This window comes from Orycteropus afer, unplaced genomic scaffold, assembly GCF_000298275.1.
Source record: "Orycteropus afer afer isolate SDZICR_OR568_19922 unplaced genomic scaffold, OryAfe1.0 scaffold00162, whole genome shotgun sequence".
In the NCBI taxonomy this organism is placed as follows: Eukaryota; Metazoa; Chordata; class Mammalia; order Tubulidentata; family Orycteropodidae; genus Orycteropus; species Orycteropus afer.
The window spans coordinates 2,686,748-2,705,978 of NW_006921749.1; the positions used below are offsets into that span (position 1 = coordinate 2,686,748).

A 19,231-nucleotide genomic window follows, 5' to 3' on the forward strand; every position below is an offset into this window, starting at 1 on the left:
CTGGATTTCTATCTGTAGATTTAGAATCATTTCTAATTTTTCATTTATTTTGTCACTTTGTTCTTGTATTTTCTTCCAAAATTCTTCTAGGGTATTGTCCGTGTTTCCTTGGTATATCTCTCAATCCTTTGAAGATACCTAAATATAATTCTTTTGAATTCCTTTTCAGAGAGTTCCAATGCTGCTTCTTCCTCAGGGATGTGTTCTGAGTCTGTATCCTGCTCCCTTGTTTCTGCCACTTTATCTTGCTTCTTTGTGGATTGTGATGGTGTGTTGCCTCTGAAACATCAGGCATATTGTTTAGATCTCGGTTAACTGTGAAGAGAAGCCAAGGATGATTCAGGTTCTTCTTGGTGGTTATGTATCATTGGCCCATTGTTTGAGAAAGAAGTGGTGGCTCTCACTCAGTAAGTGAAGTTGCAGTACATGTGGGTGTAGTTGAGTCGTATGGGGACTGTTGCTGTCTTTCCAGTCATCCACATCTAGAATGTCCTTGCAGTTTCTGGCAAGTGGATCCTGTCCTTAAGTCCCTGGAATCTGGGAGAATGCTGTCACTTCATATATCCAAAATGGTCAAACCACTTGTAAACATTCATAATGGCTGCACCCTCTGGACAGGTAAAAATCCACAGCTCAGCTCACCTTCCTCTCTGCTACTTCTCCTTTTATTCACCAGCCACCAGAACAGTCCTCTGTGCAATCCCTGGCTAGCTGGGCTGATTTTTTTGTTTAATTCTTAGGTCTTACCACCACTCGGCATTATCCAGGCTATCTGTGATGTCAGGATCACTGCCAGACTGCTGTTCCGCATGTCTCCTTTTTTGGTATTTTCATGCAAATTCTTTTGCTAGTTGGAGTTTAGTCCACTTCTATATCCTTCCCTTCAAGGCTTAGGGGTCCAGGATTATCTTCTGTATCTGTGTTAATTGGTTCCCGTTTTCTTTGTTGAAGAGGGTCTGTGCAGTCTTTCTTCCTATTCTGCCATCTTTCTGGAACTTCTACACATACATTTATATCTGTATTCATTTTTTTATCTAAACATTGAAAATTGTGAGTTTACGCTGATATCTACAATTTCAATCTAATACCATAGAATTTATTCTCATTTTATTTTCTGTATTTATAATTCACTTCACTAACAGAAATCTGATTACTATTATCCTTTAAGGAGCGCTGGTAGCATAGTGCCTAAGGCATTTAACTGGTAACCAGAAGGCTGGTGGTTCAAACCCACCAGCCACTCCTTGGAAGGAAGGTTGGGCAATCTACTTCTGTAGTGATACTGCCTTGGAAACCCAAGGAGGGGTTGCTATGAGTCGGGTCCGACTCAACAGCACATAACAACAACAACATTATCCTTTAATATATTTGCTTATTTGATCCATCTTCTGGATGTAAGTTCCCATTCCTGCCATTGTCCCCCTCCTCTCTGAGCAAATGTAACCCTCACCCAACTCATGCTCCTTCGTGTGTGTCAAGGTGCTTTCACCATCTGGTTTCCCCACTGTTATCTCCCTCATGCTATCCCCTCTACACCCTGCTGACTTTGACAACCTTTTCCAGACTACTCCTTCTTAGAAATATCCTTCTAACCCCACTGGGGCTCTGACACTATGTCCTAGGTCATCCCCATCTCATGCTGCCCATCTTTTTAATCCTCCCCATCCTACATATGGTCATCCCTCTCCACCTGTGGGGATGCCCTCCTTACCCCATTGGAGGTTCATTATTCTTCACTAGGTTACCCCCTCTTATAGATGCTTTCTTCACCCTTCTTGGTTCCCCCTGTAGGAACACTTCACTTCTGCAAAAAGGTCATGGAGGTGGCATCTTCTGATTTCTTCCAACCTCACAACGGGGAGACAGAATCACCATCTTCAGCCCAAGGCTTATTCCTTTGTGGCCAAACATTCTGCTGCCCTCCAAACTTTTTTTTTAACTAATTCTGACACCAACTATCCCTCCCATGACACTTACTACTTCTCTACTGAGTTTGATAATTTGTTGCAGTAGCACACACAACTCACAAATGAAAATTAAGATTATGAGGTTGATTAGGGAAGTAACAGGCTACAATTCAGGTTTAGGAACACACTCAGGATACAGTTTTTCAGTCAGGGCAGTCTCCCCTCTGCTATATCTTCATGCATACCTCTCTGGCCCTTGGCCTCTCGGCCTGGCCTCTGCCCTGCTCAGGTCAAGTGTTACAAGTTCTTTAAGTTCTGCCAATAGGTACACTTAAGTGCTATCTGCTCTACCAGCAAGATTTCTGCGCAAAGGCAATCGGCTTTCTCACTCTGTCGGCTAGACAAGCCTGCTGCTCTCTCTGGTACCTCTTGGTTCCACTGCTGCCATCTCTCAGCTGGGAGTCTCCGCTCTGGGGTGTCTCTGCCAAGGAGGTCCAGTGTAGGGATCTTAGGTTCAAGGACTCCACTCTAATTCTAGCTTTTCTCTACTGATGGCAGTGAAATCCCCTTTCTGCGTCCAGTAGGGCTCAGTTTAAGCCTGGCAGAGTGATAAAACTACCTAGTCCCAACATCAGACTTCTGTACATCTTATTTGCATGGTCCCACCTAGTGATCCAGTGGGAGTTACAAATATATGGCTAGCAAATCCATGCCAAATAATTCACTGTACTGCAACATCTTTTCCTAGCCACACTATCCCCACAGGGATAACTTCCTTACTCCACTCAGAATATGAGATCCCATGCTGAGCTGCTACTCCATAGGGCAGTTCTCCTTACTCCACTTTGATCTGATATCAGATCCCTAATGTTGGGTTGCTGCTACCACCTCTCTTCCGTTTTTGACATTCCCCTGTCCTATTTAGTGTTCCCTTAACTTTAATTTTTGTACTCCCCAGCACTGTAAGTTTGCTAAATGATCTGTTTTGGCTCTCATTTCTCGGTAAATTCTTTCAAATTGGAAATGACTGGGAAAATAATGTGATGTCATTGGTCTATACTCCCCTTCTTGGCCCTGCCAAGAGATCTTGAATGCCCTTATGCCTTTATCCAATAATTGTTTTAACTCTAAGAAGGTTAGCTTAAAATAAAGTACAGTCATGTGTTGCATAATGTCTGTTCAGGCAACATCTGACCACATATATGTCTGTGGACCCTTAGGTTTTAATAGAGTTCAGAAATCCCAATCAGAGAGCAAGATGTAGCAAATGCAACAGCTTTCTGCACACAACATGTATACAGTACAGTTGTGCTACCAGGCATATCATGGTACAGGATATATATTAACTATAATATATATGTCTTGGTAGTCAAAATAAACATCTATTACTGGCTTATGTATACACTATACTGTCTTTCTAAAAAGATCACTGTATAATAGTGCATGCTTCAGACTATAGGCAGCAGCATCAAGTCTCATATATCAAGTGTCTCTTGAGTGTTTTAGCATCATCTCACTCCTTATTTTTTGAAAATATTACCATGAACTGCATCATGGCTCCCAAACGAACAAAACCAGTGCTAGTGATAGTAGCAGCAAGAGACAAAGGAATAATATCAATTTAGAAGTGAAGCAAAGGATTATTAAACAACATGAAGTTGGAAAATCAGTGAATGCTATCATTTGTATGTAGGCATGTCACACTCAACAATGACAACAGTCTTAAAAACAGAAAAAATTCCTCAAGCTGTTAAAGGATTGGCTCCACTGAAAGCTACAAAACTAACAAAAATGTGAGAGGGACCTATATCAGATATGGAGAAATTGCTGAGGATGTAGATTGAGAATCAAATGCAAAAGCAAATCCCTATCAATACATTTACGATCACTGCTAAGACATGAAGCTTATTTGAGATGCTTAAAGGAAAAGCAGGACTAGACTATGATATGGTGTTCCCCCAGTGTCCAAAGCATATAACCTCCTATTTCACAGATTGTACAATGACGTGAGACAATGAAGAACAAATATAGTACACCATTGCCAGAAGTAGAACTCTTCTATTTCTAATTTATAAATTATTGTTTTAAAGTTAACAAAATTATCTCCTGACTATCAGGAGTGCTGAGTATTTGAGGAGCATTTATTAGCTGATTGGTCTTGGGTAAAATTATAGAAGATTTTAATAGGAAGAATTAAGCTATTTCCATACGTAGAAATGACAGCTTTCTCAGAAGTTAAAGGCAAGTATGTTGTTGTTGTTAGTTGTCATCAACTTGGCTCTGACTCATAGAGACCCTGTTTGCAACAGAACGAAGCACTGCCCGCTCATGCGCTGTCCTCACAATCCTTGCTATACTTCAGCTTATCGTTGTAGCCACATTGTCGGTCCATCTTGTTGAGGGCCTTCCCCTTTTTCACTGACCCTTCACTTTACCAAGCATGATATTCTTCTCCAGGGAATGATCCCTTTTGACAACATGACCTAAGTAGGTGAGACAAAATCTGAGTATTCTCGCTTCCAAGGAGCATTCTGGCTGCACTTCTTCCCGGGCAAATTTGTTTGTTCTTCTAGCACTCTGTGGTGCTTTCTGTATTCTTTGCCAATCCCACAACTCAAAAAGCATCAACTCTTCTTCAGTCTGCCTTACGTACCTTCCAGCTGTCACATACACATGAGGTTATTGAAAATATCATGGTTTGGGGTAGATGCACCTTAGTCTTCAAAAAGAAATCTTTGCTCTTCAGCACTTTAAAGAGGTCTTTTACAGCAGATTTGCCCTGTGCAGTACAACATCTGATTTCTTGACTGCTGGTTCCATGGGTGTTGATTGTGGATCCAAGTAATAAGAAATCTTTGACAACTTCTGTCTTTTCTTCATTTTTTGTGATGCTGCTTGTTGATTCAGTTGTGAGAATGTTTGTTGTCTTCATGTTGAGGTGTAATCCATATTGCAGACTGATTGTTCAGAATCCAGTATTTAATTTTCATCAGTAAGTGCTTCAAGTCATCTTCACTATCAGCAAGCAAGGTTGTGTTGTCTGTGTAATCCTAAGCGTAATCCTGAGGCTGCATTCTTTGTCGTATAGTGCAGCTTTTTGGATTATTTGCCTAGCATACAGATTGAATAACTATGGTGAAAGGTTAAAACTCTGACACATACCCTTCCTCATTTTAAACCCTGCAGTCGTTCCCTTTGTTATATGTGAGCGACAGCCTCCTGGTCTACATACAGATTCCTCATGAGCACAATTAAGTGCTCTGGAATTGCCATTCTTTGTGATGTTATCTGTAATTTGTTATGATCTTCACAATCAAATGCTTTGCATAGTCAGTAAAATACAGGTAAACATCTTTCTCGTTTTCTGTGTTTTCAGCCACAATCCATCTGACATCAGCAATGATACCTCTCATTCCATGTCCTCTTCTGAATCCAGTTTACATTTCTCAAAGTTCCCTGTCAGTATATTGCTTCAGCTGTTTTTGAATTATCTTCAGCAAAATTTTACTTGTGTGTGATATTAATCATATTGTTTGATAATTTCTGCATTCTGTTGGATCACCTTTATTTGGAATGGGTCTAGTGGGTTGGCCAGGTAGCTATCTTCCAATGTCTTGGCATAAATGAAAAAGCATCTCCAGCACTGCGTTCATTTGTTGAAACATCTCAGTGAGTATTCCATCAATTCCTGGAGCCATGTTTTTCACCAGGTCCTTCTGTGCAGCTTCTGCTTCTTCCTTCAGTACCATTTGTTGTTAAACATATGGCACCTCCTGAAATAGATGAACATTGACCAATTCTTTTCTGTGCAGTGACTCTGTGTATTCCTGCCATCTTCTTTTGATGCTTTCTGCATCATTCAGTGCTTTACCCATAGAATCTTTCAATATTGCAACTCAAGGCTTGAATATTTTCTTTAGTTCTTTTAGCTTTAGAAATGCTGATCATGTTCTTCCCTTTTGGTTTTCTAAGTCCAGGTCTTTGCACATTTTATTTTTATAATTTACTTTGTCTTCTTGAGCTGCTCTTTGAAATCTTCTGTTCACCTCTTTTATCTTCTCATTCCTTCCATTTGCTTTAGCTACTCTCTGTTCAAGAGCAAATTTTAAAGTCTCTTCTGACATCTGTTTCATTTTTTTCTTCCTTTCCTGTCTTTTTATTGACGTTTTGCTTTTTTCATGTATGGTATTCTTCATGTCATTCAATAGTTCATCTGGGTTTTGGTCATTTGTGTTCAATGTGTCAAGTCTCTTCTTCAAAGGGTCTCTAGATTCAGATGGGATGTAATCAAGGTCATATCTTGTCTCTCGTGGACTTGTCTTAATTGTCTTCATCTTCAGCTTGAGCTTGCATATGAACAATTGATGGTCTGTTCCACACTCAGCTACTGGACTTATTTTGGCTGAAGATACTGAGTTCTTCATCGCCTCTTTCCACAGATATGGTTGATCTGACTCCTGTGTATTCCGTCTAGCAAGGTCCATATGTATAGCTGCTGTTTATGTTGTTGAAAACAGGTATTTGCAATGAATAAGTTGTTAGTCTTGCAAAATTCTAGCATGTGATTTCCAGTGTCATATCTATCACCAAAGCCATATTTTCTAACTACTTGTGATTCTTCCTTGTTTCCAACAATTGCGTTCCAAACACCAAGAGTAATCAATACATCTTGATTGTATATTTGGTCACTTTCAGACTGCAAAAGTTGGTAAAAATCTTCAATTTCCTTGTCTTTGGTTTTAGTGTTAGGTGCATAAATTTGAATAGTAGTGGTACTAACTGGCCTTCCTTATAGACATATGGATATTATGCTATCACTGACAGCATTGTCCTTCAGGATAGATCTTGAAACATTCTTTGTAATGATGAATGCCACATCACTCCTCTTCAATTTGTCCTTCCTGGTATTAGTAGACCATATGACTGTCCAGTTCAAAGTGGCCAAAACCAATCCGTTTCAGCTCACTAATGCCTAGGATATTGATCATTATGCATTCCATTTCATTTTTAAGAACTTCCAATTCTCCCACATTCATGCTTCATATGTTCCACATTCTGACACAATAAATGAAAAAGTGGAAGCAATTCAAAAACAACAAATAGAAATCTAGAAGTTAATACTGAGATTTCAGAAATAGATAATACATTCAGTGGGCAAAAGAGTTTAATCGATTCGATGGAAGACAAAATTAGTGACATTGAAGTCAAATATCTCAAAGGTCCTTTGTTAAGGAATCAGTCAATCAGGAAAAAGATCAAAAGAAAATGAAGAAAGCCCAAGATTCATGTGAGATGACATCAAGAGGAATAACTTATGTGTGATTGGTATCCCAGAACTGGAAGAGAAAATAAAACCACAGAGAAAACTGTTGAATATTTTTTGGAAGAAAATTTTCCTAATAAGATGAAAGATGAGAATTTATCCATTCAAGAAGTTTGATGAACCCCAAACAAGATAGACTGCAAAAGAAAATCACCAAGGCATATATCATCATCAAACTCACCAAAACCAAAGACAAAGAATCCTGAAAGCAGCACAGAAAAAACAAAAAGTTACCTACAAAGGTCAACCAATAAGACTAAGCTCTGATTTCTTGGCAGAAACCATACAGGTGAGAAGGCAATGGGATGATACATAGAAAACCCTGGAAAAAAAAGAATTTTCAACCAATAACTGTGTACCCAGCATAATTGTCTATCAAATATGGGGTGAAATTAGGACATTTCCAGATAAACAGAAATTAAGGGAATTTGTTAAAACCAGACCAAGTTTACAAGGGATGCTAAAGTGAGTCCTTTGTACAGAGAGCCAACAATAGCAGACAACAACTGATGATTAACACACTTGACGACATAATCCAGAAACCAACCCAGCTATAGAAGTATGCAAAGTGAAATAATCTTACAAGACTATAAACAGGGAACCAGAGACATCAGTTTGTAAATGAGGGCATAAGTAGTGTAGGTACAGATATTTCATATGGTGAGGAAGTCAAGACAATTGTGAGATAGAAGATACTATTCTAAACTTGGGGGAAATAATTTTAAATCACAGAGTAACCTCTAAGAAAAATAATAAAATAAATGAGAGGCACAAATAGTTAGCAAATATTTAAACAGTAGTACTGAAGGGAATGAGTGCAGGGTTCATGAACAAAATGAGCTCAGCACCCAAATTATTATGGAATAAATAAATCAGCAACACCACAAACACACACACACACACAAAACACATAACAAAATGACAACAATGAATTCAGACTTGTCAATAATTACATTAAATTCATTAAATTCATTAAACTCAAGAGACCAAGAGTTGCAGAATGGATAAGAAAGCATGATGCATCAATATACTGTCTACAAGAGACTGACCTTAGACAAAGAAACAAAAACAAAAACTAAAATTCAAACATTGGAGAAAGATACATCAAGCTAATCGCAGTCAAAAAAGAGCAGGCATGGCAATATTAATTTCTGATCAAATAGATTTTAAGACAGAAACCACCATAACAAACAAGGAAAGATACTATGTAATGATTAAAGGATCAATTCAACAACAAAACAAAGCCATAATAAATATCTACTCACTCAATGAAAGATCCCCAAAATATATAAATCGGACTTTATCACAATTGAAAAGACAAATTGATGACTCTACAGTAATAGTAGGAGACTTTAATACAGAACTTTCAATAAACAGTAGAACAACTAGAAGGAAACTCAACAAAGACACAGAAAAACTAAACAATACAATCCATTAACTTGACCTTACAGACTTCTACAGAGCACTTCACCCAAAAACAGCACAATATACATTCTTTTCCATTGCACATAGAACATTCTCCAGGATAGACCATATGTTAAACCACAAAGCAAGCCTCAATAAATTTACAAATGTTGCAGTAGTACAAAGCATCTTCTCAGATCACAGTACTATAAAATTAAAAACAATAGGAAGATCAATGGAAAAGGAACAAACACATGAATAACGCCCTTCTTAAAAACAACCGGCTAATAGAAGAAATTAAAACATTGCTTGAATCAAAGGAAAATAAAAACACAACATACCAAAATCTTTGGGATACATAAGAAGTCGTGATCAGAAGGCAATTTATAGCAATAAACGTACACATCAAAAAAAGAGAGAGAGCTAAACTTAATACCGTAACACAGCATCTCCAACAATTATAAAAGGAGTAGGAAAAACCAGCCTACAGTCACCAGAAAAAGAGAAATAATAAAGATTCAAGCATTAATAAATGAAATAGGGTATAGAAAAGTAATAGAAAAAATCAACAAGAAGTAGAAGTACATTCTTTGAAAAGATTAAAAGTCTGCAAACCATTGGCAAACTTACTAAAAGAAAAGAAGAAAAAGGTACAAATAACATGAATAAGTAATGAAATGGTTGATGATGCAACAAAACCAGTCAAAATAAAAAGGATACTATTAGATACTGGAGCTCTGGTGGTGCAGTGTGTAAGGCATTTGACTGCTTCAGAAGTAGAGAAGTAGACTGCATCAGACTGCATCAGAAGGCTGATGGTTCAAACCGAAAGGAAGATTGGCCAATCTACTCCCATAGTGATACTGCCTCACAAACCCAAGGAGGGGTTGCTATAAGTTGGATCTGACTCCATGGCACTGAGTTTTTTTTTTTTTTTTCTTTTTAGTTTATCAGGGATGCTATGTGGAACAGTAGTCCAACAAATTTGAAAATCTAGAAGAAAAGGATAGATGTCTAGAAACACTACTTACTGAAACTAACACAGACTGAGGTAGAACATTTGAACAGACCCGAAAGAAGAACTTGAACAGATCTTCAAAAAATTAGCAAAAAAACAGCCCTGGCCCAGACACTTTCTCTGGAGAATTCTATCAGTCATTTAGAGAAGAGCTGACACCAGTCCTACTCAAAATATTACAGAACATAGAAAAGGATAGAATCCTCCCAAATAACATTTTATGAAGCAAGTATAACACTTCTACCGAAACCAGACCAAAATACCACTAGAAAGGAAACCTGCATGCAGACCAGTATCACTCATGACTGTAGATGCTAAAATCTTCCATAAAACCTAGACAATAGACTCCAGCAATACATCAAAATAAATAAATAAATAAATAATACATCCTAACCAAGTAGGATTCATACCAGGTATGCAAGGATAGTTCCGTATTAGAAAAATAATCAACGTAATCCATCACATAAGTAAAATACAAGAAAGGAATGATGTGATCATTTCAGTCTATGCTGAAAAGGCATTTGATTAAATCTAACATCCATTCCTGATAAAAACTCTCAGAAGAGTAGAAGTAGAAGGGAAATTCCCCTACATAATAAAGGGCTTATATGCAAACCGGCAGCCAACATTATTCTCAGTGGAGAGAGACTGAGAGCATTCCTCTTACAAACAGGAAGCAGACAAGGATGCCCTCTATCACCACTTCTATTCAGTATTGTATTGGAATTCCTAGCCAGTGAAATAAGGTAAGAAAGGGAAATAAAGGTCATCTAAATTCTAAGGGAGAAGTAAAACTATTCCTATTGGCTGATATTATCCTATACTTAGACTCAGCAGGAAAACTACAGGAACTAATTGAAAGATTTAGCATAACGGCATGATACAAGCTTAAGATACAAAAATCAGTTGGATTCCTCTATACCAGCAAAGAGATCTCTGAAAGGGAAATAAATACCATTTACAGTAGCCTCCAAAAAGATAAAATACATGGGAATCAGTCTTACCAGGGACACAGTACACATATACAAAAAAATTGACAAAACTCTGCTTCAAGAATCTATCAAACCAAACCATACCAAATTCACTGCCATTGATTCGATTCTGACTCAAACCCTTTGTTTGGGTTTCTGAGGTGGTAGATATTTATGGAAGTAGATTGCCCCATCTTCCTTCTGCAGAGCAGCTGGTGGTTTTGAACCACCAAACTTCTGGTTAGCAGTCAAAAGGCTTAGTCACAGTGGAGGAACATAGCATGCTCTTGGATAGGAAGAGTGAACATTGTGAAAATGTTAGTACTACCAAAAGTAATCTATATATTCAATTCAATCCCAATCCAGATTCCATCAGCATTCTTTTAGGACATGGAAAAACCTATCACCAATTTTATATGGAAAGGAGAGAGACCTCAGATAAGCAAAGCACTACTAAAGGAGAAGAATAAAGTCGGGGTCTCATACTCCCAGATCTCAAAATGTACTATACAGCCAAAGTATTCACAACAACCTGGTATTTTACAATGGCAGACACATAGACCAGTGGAACAGAATTGAGAACCCAGAAATAATTCTGTCCATCTATGGTCAGCTGATATTTGACAAAGGGCCAAAATCCATTAAATGGAGAAGAGATGATCTCTTTCCCAAATGGTGCTGGCAAAACTGGATATCCATTTCCAGAAAAATGAAACAAGATCCATGCCTCACACCATACATAAAAACTAACTCCAGCTGGATCAAAGACTTAAATGTGACACCTAAAACCATAAAGTTCATCAAAGAAAAAACAGCGGCAAAATTAGGGGCCCTATTTATGGTATAAATAGACTATCAAGCATAACCCAAAATGCACAAACAGCAGAAGATAAACTGCATGATTGGAACTGCCTAAAACTTAAATTCTAAATGCATCAAAGATTTCTCCAAGATTATAAAAAAAAGAACTTACACATTGGGAAGAAATATCTGTCAATGACACATCTGACAAAGGACTTACTTCTAAAATTTATAGAAAACTCTAACACCTCAACACAGAAAGATAAAAAAAATCCAATTTAAAAATGGGCAGAAGACCTGAATGCACACTTCACCAAAGAAGATATTCAGGCAGCCAACATAGAGGTGAAGAAATGTTCATGATCATTTAGAGAGATGAAAATCAAAACAACCATGAGATACTATCTTACCTCAGAATTAATAGAAAAGTTCAACGTGACAGAAAATAATGAATATTGGAGAGGATGTGGAGAGTTTAAGACTCTCATATACTGCTGGTAGGAATGTAAAATGATACAACCACTGTTGAAATTGGTATGGTGAGTCCTTAAAAAGTTGGAAATAGGAATACTGTTTGATCCTGCAATCCTATTACTAGGTATATATCCTAAAGAAATGAGAGCCAGGACACGAATAGATATATATATGCATACCCATCTTCATTGCAGCACTATTCACAATAGCAAAGATATGGAAACCACCTAAGTACTCATCAGTGGAGGAATGGATAACCAAGTTATGGTATGTACCCTCAATAGAATAGTATGCAACACTGAAAAATAATGTAAAATCCACAAAACACCTCATAATGTGGATGAACTTGGAGGACATTTTGCTGAGTGAAATAAGTCAGTCACACAAGGACAAATATTGTATTAGTCCACTATTGTAATAAAGTCAAGGAAAGGTTTATATATAGAAGGAAACTTTCTTTGTTGGTAACCAGGGAGGTCAGAGGAAGGAAGGGAAAATTGCTAGATAGGTAAGTGACAAGTGTTGGTTTGCGTGAAGTGAAAGGCAGTATACCAAGAGCAGGTGATCAACACAGTAACACTAAGGAAAAGGAAGACTTTGAGAGCTGTACAAGAGGTATAGACAACAAAAAGCAAAACTTTTACATACAGAATACTGAATTATCAGTAATAACAAAAGTTAATCTATGGGTAGATACATAAATAGACACCTGGATTTAAAAAAAAAAAAATCTTGGACCCTGAAATTCCTTTTTCAATGATGAACTCTATCTGTTTCCAGAAACTCCCTTTCTGCATTCTATTATAATTGCTCGTTTTTTTTTTTTTTTGCTTGTTTTTTCCCTAAATGGCTGCTTCTAGTTCCTTATCCTTTTCATGTTCTAGTTTATCAGCTGTCTCCTTGTATCACTGGACACTAAGATTACATCATGATTTCTTTAAACCAAAACCAAACTCAGTACCCTCAAGTCAATTCTGACTCATAGTGACACCCTTAGGGTTTGTGAGGTGCTAAATCTTTATGGAAATAGATTGCACATTCTTCCTTCCTTGGAGTGGCTGGTGGATTTGAACCACCAACCTTCTGGTTGGCAGTCAAACACCTTAGGCACTATGCCACCAGAGAGCTCTGGAATTTTTCAACATTTGTCCATTGCACAGCAACCCGTATACCTGGGATTAACATAACTGCCTGTATTCACCTTCCCACTATGCAGCTGTGTACTTGAGTTACTGAGGCATCTGCTGAGTAATTCCTGGAAAATAATACAAACATATTGATTTAACCGTTGTAAATAATCTAACAATGTTGTAATCCATGGTACTCTACACAGTCGTGTGTTTCTTTTTCTTTTTTTTCACTAGTAATTATTTTAATGTCTTTTTTTAGGAATATGATTTATTTTTCTTATTAGACCATATCAGGAGCTCTGGTGGTGTAGTGGTTAAGGTATTTGGCTGCTGACCAAAAGATTATTGCTTCAAACACAAAAGCTGCTCCATGGAAGAAAGATGAGGCAGTCTTCCATAAAGATTTACAGCCTTGGAAACCCTAGTGGGGTTGCTGTGAGTCGGAATTGACTCAATAGCAGTGATGAGGTGTTTGTTTTTTTTTTTTTAAATTAGACCGTAAACTCATTGAAAGAAAACCCAGTGCCATCGAGTTTATTTTGACTCATGCCAACCCCATATGTATCAGAGTAGAACTGTGCTCTGTAGTGTTTTCAGTGGTTGTGATCCTTGTGATCTACAGGACTTTCTTCAAAGACACCTCTGGGCAGAATTGAAACACCAGCCTTTTGGCTAGTAGCCTAACACTTAATCATTTGTGTCACCTAAGAACTCTAAACTCACTCTGGGCACTCTATGGATTTCACTGAATGAATGAATGAATGATTCAGTACTTCTGTATGTCACTTAGTGCGGTGAATTTTAGAAAAGGGATTAAGGTGCTTGATTTTTGTGATCTTCCCTGCTTTTGATTTTGTGTAGGTATTTTATTTACTTACAGATGGAAAGTCATCATAGCAACTGTACTTCTTTGACATTTTACGTAGCTGAATTAATACATGTAAAGTGCTTAGTATTTAGTAAGTGCTAAGTATTTAATAAATATTAGCACTTATGATTGTGATTATAAAATTTTTTTATTTTAATAATTTTGGAACAAAATACTTCAGTAAGCTATATACTTCTGAAACTTGATACACTAAATATATTGAGCATAATTTTATCTGAATGAATGTTGCCATCACTGTGAATGTAAAAAATATTCTTTTCTAAAGTCAAATTTGAATTATTCTGTATTTCCTATTTTCCTTCACCATCACATCTGAATACTCAACAAATTGTGTTGATTTTATTATTTTAATAGTTTCTGCTGCTATCTTTGTTTCCATCCTTGTGTTTTGCCTAAATCCTTTCCCTAATCATTTATCATTGATTATTTTAAGAGCTTCTGGTCTCAGATATCCTCAAAATCATCCTTTACATTGTGGCTAGAATAATCTTTGCAATATGACTATTACCAATTAACTATCCTAAAACCGTTCCCATTACTTACAGGATAAAATCTATATTGATTTTGACATGCAGTCCCCACCACCTCCTGCTTGTATCGTCCCTGCACCCTGTACTCCACTTGTACTAACTAACCTTTTCTCTCAGCCCTATTCAAGGGTGTTAGTCTTACATATAAATCAGAAGTCAGTGAACTTTCTCAACTAAACAGCAAAAAGAGAAAAAAAAAAGACAAACCAAACTCACTGCTGTCAAGTTGATTGTGACTCATAGGGACCCTCCTTGGGTTTCCAAGGCTGTATCTCTACAGAAGTAGATTGCCTAGTCTTCCTTACAAGGAGTGACTGGTGGGTTTGAACCACCAGCCTTCTGGTTAGCAGTCACATATCTTTGGCACTATGTCACCAGAGCTCCCCAAACAGTAGAAAGGCCTAAGATCAGAACACCTATGCCAGGGAGATGCACCCACCTTCCCCAGGGAGATCCACCCCATAGCTCAGTCAACCATGAGAGATCTGAAGGGGAAGCCAGACAGATAAGAATGCATAGATAAGAAAGAGAGAAAGGGTAGTCACAGGGAGGAGATGGGAGGAGAGCTGTTTGTTGTTGGTATTGTAATTGGTGCTTGGAAACTAAATGTGTATGAACTGTTGAGAGTAAAACAAATCTGCTTTGTAAATTTGCACGCAAATCATAATTGCAATTAAAAAAAAAAAGCCACTGAGCATTGAATAAAGGCTTTCAGAGTTCTTCTACAATTAAAATGTATATAGTAATATCAATTTTGACTCATTAGAGACCTATTTCTTCATGGGTAGGTCTTGATACATTTCTTATTTCTGAAGGTATGGAATAAATTAACTGAGGACTGACTGATATGAAACGTCTCTGGGAATCTTCCTTGAATCACTAAGGATAGTTAATTCACTATGTCTCAGTAACACCTGTGCATACCTTTAGCAAAGTACTTAGACTGTGTGGTAATTGTCTCTGCAACATGGTGTCTTAGATGAACTGATCTTAACTGTCACCTATACCAATTTGCAGGATTAGTTGACACTGTATTAGGATATGCCCATGTGCTTCAATCATTCAGCTGTTTTTTTGACTGATGTAGATTGCTCAGGAAATACCCTTTGTTGGTCTTCTAAATTAGACTGTTCTACCTTTAATGCCTCCTCAGAAGGAAGCTTGAGCAATCTACTTCCATAGTGATACTGCTTTGGACACCCAGGGAGTGGTCACTATGAGTTGGGTCTGACTGGACAGCACATAACAACAACAACAACAACCTTTAATGCCTAGCACCATAGGTGATGCCTAGTACCAAGTTTTATATGTAGTAGAAATATGGATGACTAGATGACAGATGATGAACAAGATATTAAAATATTATGCTTAATTACAGTTTTTCCTTGGAATTGATGTTTTTGGAACATAGAATAGCTTTAAAGTTGGAGGCATAAATAAAACCTATTGAAAATAAGTATGTTATATTGTTGTTGTTGTTGTTATATGCCGTCGAGTTATAGGAACTAATTTAATTAAAAGCAGATTTTAGTTTATTGTTTCCTTTTTTTATTTTATTTGGTATATTTTTTCTCCTTCATCTTAAGAAGGAGTTGCATTTATAAAGACACTGAAAAATTATTGTTTTCTTTTTATGCAGGGGCCTGAGTTAATGAATAAATATGTTGGTGAATCTGAAAGAGCAGTTAGAGAGGTAAGCAGATTATGTGTTAAGTAAACTCTACATAAAAGAGTCACACCTCTGCCCTTCTGTATGGTTTCTAAAATGCTGTCCTTTTCTACTTTTTATTTGAATTATAGATGGACTTTGAAATTTCCAAATCCAAATTCTAATGATACATTTTCTGTAGGCACGATGTTATTTTATTACATTAAAATACAATTTTGATTATCAAGAATACTTTGTTTTTAAACATCATAGTATTGTTGTTGTTGTTATGTGCCATCGAGTCGGACCCAACTCATAGCGACCCCTCCTTGGGTTTCCGAGGCAGTATTACTATGGACGTAGATTGCTCCATCTTCCTCTCAAGGAGTGACTGGTGGATTTGAACCACCAGCCTTCTGGTTAGTGGTCAAGTGCCTTAGGTACTACGCTACCAGAGCTCCCCATCATAGTATTGCAAGCCTTTATTTTCACCATATAAAGATATTTTGAAAAATACTACCACCATTTCATTAAAGAAATGATATGTATATGCTTACAAAGAGAATGCACAGTCTCAGAATGAGATTTGTGCCCAGGGCATTTGACTGCTAACTAGAAGGCTGGCGGTTCAAACCTACCAGCCACTCCTCGGAAGGAAGGTTGGGCAATCTGCTTCTGTAGTGATACCGCCTAGGAAACCCAAGGAGGGGTTGCTATGAGTTGGATCTGACTCGACAGTAGTGAGAGTTAAATTGAATAAACTTAATAGAGTGAACCCTATGAGAGCTGGAACTTGACAGAACTGCCTTGTTTTTCTGGGTCTTGCAAGTTTCCCATCATTGATGGGTGCAGTTTTGCCACTTTTCTAATAATTGATTTTAGTGGAAAATACTTGAGTTTTCCTTTTCTGGCAGGTTTTTGCCTTACACAGGTTCTAGCTTTCCTAGGAAACCTACAAAAAGTTGGAACTTGTGTAAGACAGAAACTTGTCAAAAAAGGAACAAATATTTTCCACTAATAGAGAGAGGTAGGAAAGTGGTTAGACTGCACCCTGTCAAATGTGAAATGTTTGCAAAACTTGGAAAAACAAAGTCTCTTTGAGTTCTGGCTCTCACCAGTTTCAGTTAATACAAAAATTTCACTATACTGTGATTATTATACTTACTTTATGACTACCTGATGATTTAGATAATGCATCTTCCACCTCCCTCCTGAGTTTTATAGTCCATATTGAGGAAGCTGCGCAACTGGTAAATTCACATAAAGTCAGGGAGGGCAACTAGAGTCAAGTAACTACAGTCATTTGACCACACATCTTGGCTTTCCTAAGCAACGATTGGCCTAACTCACAGGGATCCTGTACACTAAATAAAAGCAGAAACACACAAACAGCAGTGAAATGGATGGTTCCCATTTGTGAATATCTGGGTGCCAATTAGTAATATTAGGGGTTGGAGTATTTTGTTTTATGTCTGAAAAAAATTCAATTACTTTTTGTTCCATTCTTTTAAAAATTGTTGTTGGAGCCCATCGAGTCATTTCTAACTCCTAGCAACCTTACATACAACATAACAAAATACTTGCCATCTATTAAGTCCTGTACCATCTTCACTATTGTTGCTATGTTTGAACTCATTGTTGAAGGCACTATGTCAGTACATCTTGTTGAGGATTGTCCTCTTTTTCATTGACTCTCAACGTTATGAAGCATTATGTCCTTTTCCAGGGACTGGTCTTCTCTGATAACATGTCCGAAATACATGAGACAGGGTCTTGCCATCCTCATTTTTGACTGTACTTTTCCAAGACATACTTGTTTGTTCTCTTGCAGTTTGTGGTATATTCGGTATTCTTCACCAGCACCATAATTCAAAAGTAGATGATGATAATTGTATAATAACAATGCCACCAGTGATTAAAGTATGAAAATGGCAGTGTTTATTAATATTCATGTTTTTAGTAACATACCTTGTATTTTTATGGTCATATTTCTTGTTACCAGAAAACGAGGGCATAGATTATAGGTGACATGTATTTGAATTTCTTTCCATCTATGCTGCTTTTTCTAACCCACTTCTACATATTTCCCCTCTGGCTTTTTACTAGTTTCTGGTGTCTATAGTCTGGGTGACTTCTGCTCCTACTAATGTGTTCTCTCGCAGTTGTTGGCAGTTTTTCTTGCTTTTTGTTCTGACTTTATATCAACCATTACTTTTCCAAAGAAACTTGGGAGAAATTGGCAAGGCATGTGGCTTTTGGATATATAGATGATTCATATTTTAATCTGTGATTGATTTTGCACCTTTATGATTGTTATTTTAAACATTTGTTTGTGATAATACTGTCTATTATTTATTCTTATGTTTCAGGCAATATGCTAAAAGCTTTGCATTGTTTTAATTCAGTTCTTAAAGTAATCTTCTGTATTGTAGACATTTATTGCTAACTCCATTTTATAGATGTAGAAATTAAGATTTGAGGAAGTAAAGCCACCTGCTGGAGGTAACATGGCTACAAAATGGTGGAGCTGGGATTTTAATTGAGATTATCTGTGCAGTCTGATTACGTAACCAGATTTTGTTTCTGTTTATGAGTAAGCACTATGGAAGAAAGTATTTTTAAATCCATTATGAAGTCCTGAACATCTATTATAGGGTATACAGAGTGATTTGGCTAGTTGACTGGTACATAATAGAAATCGTTCTAAATACAGTTCAAAACTAAAACCAACTACAGAGTTTTCTGGAGTTTATATATCTTAGGTAACGTGCTGCTCTTTCCACTAGATCTTCCGAAAAGCGAAAGCAGTGGCTCCTTCAATTCTATTCTTCGATGAACTTGATGCCTTAGCAGTTGAAAGAGGCAGGTAAGCATTCTATATAGAGTAGATAGCATTTTTTATTTTTTATTATTGTGTTTTGGGTGAAGATATACAGAGCAAACTCACTTTCCATACAGCAGTTCACATATACTTTGTCTCATGTCATTGACCACAGTTTACCACAATGTAACAGCTCCCCTCCCACTTCTGCATAGTTACCTCTTCCCAGTGTCCATCCCTCCATACACTGCTGCTCCCTGAGCTGTCTCCATGTGTGTAAGCAGCCCTTGTTCCTCCCATGATTGTTCTCTCCAA

At 37.3% G+C, this 19,231-nt stretch overlaps 1 protein-coding gene across 1 annotated transcript in view; it reads left to right on the forward strand.

Annotated features, from left to right (window-relative positions):
• SPATA5 (spermatogenesis associated 5) overlaps positions 1-19,231 on the forward strand; it is a 594,939-nt gene that overhangs the window by 197,094 nt on the left and 378,614 nt on the right. The window contains exons 12-13 of the mRNA XM_042781734.1: positions 16,087-16,140; positions 18,882-18,961. Coding sequence (XP_042637668.1) covers positions 16,087-16,140; positions 18,882-18,961 — 134 coding nt within the window. The remainder of the gene's footprint in view (positions 1-16,086; positions 16,141-18,881; positions 18,962-19,231) is intronic.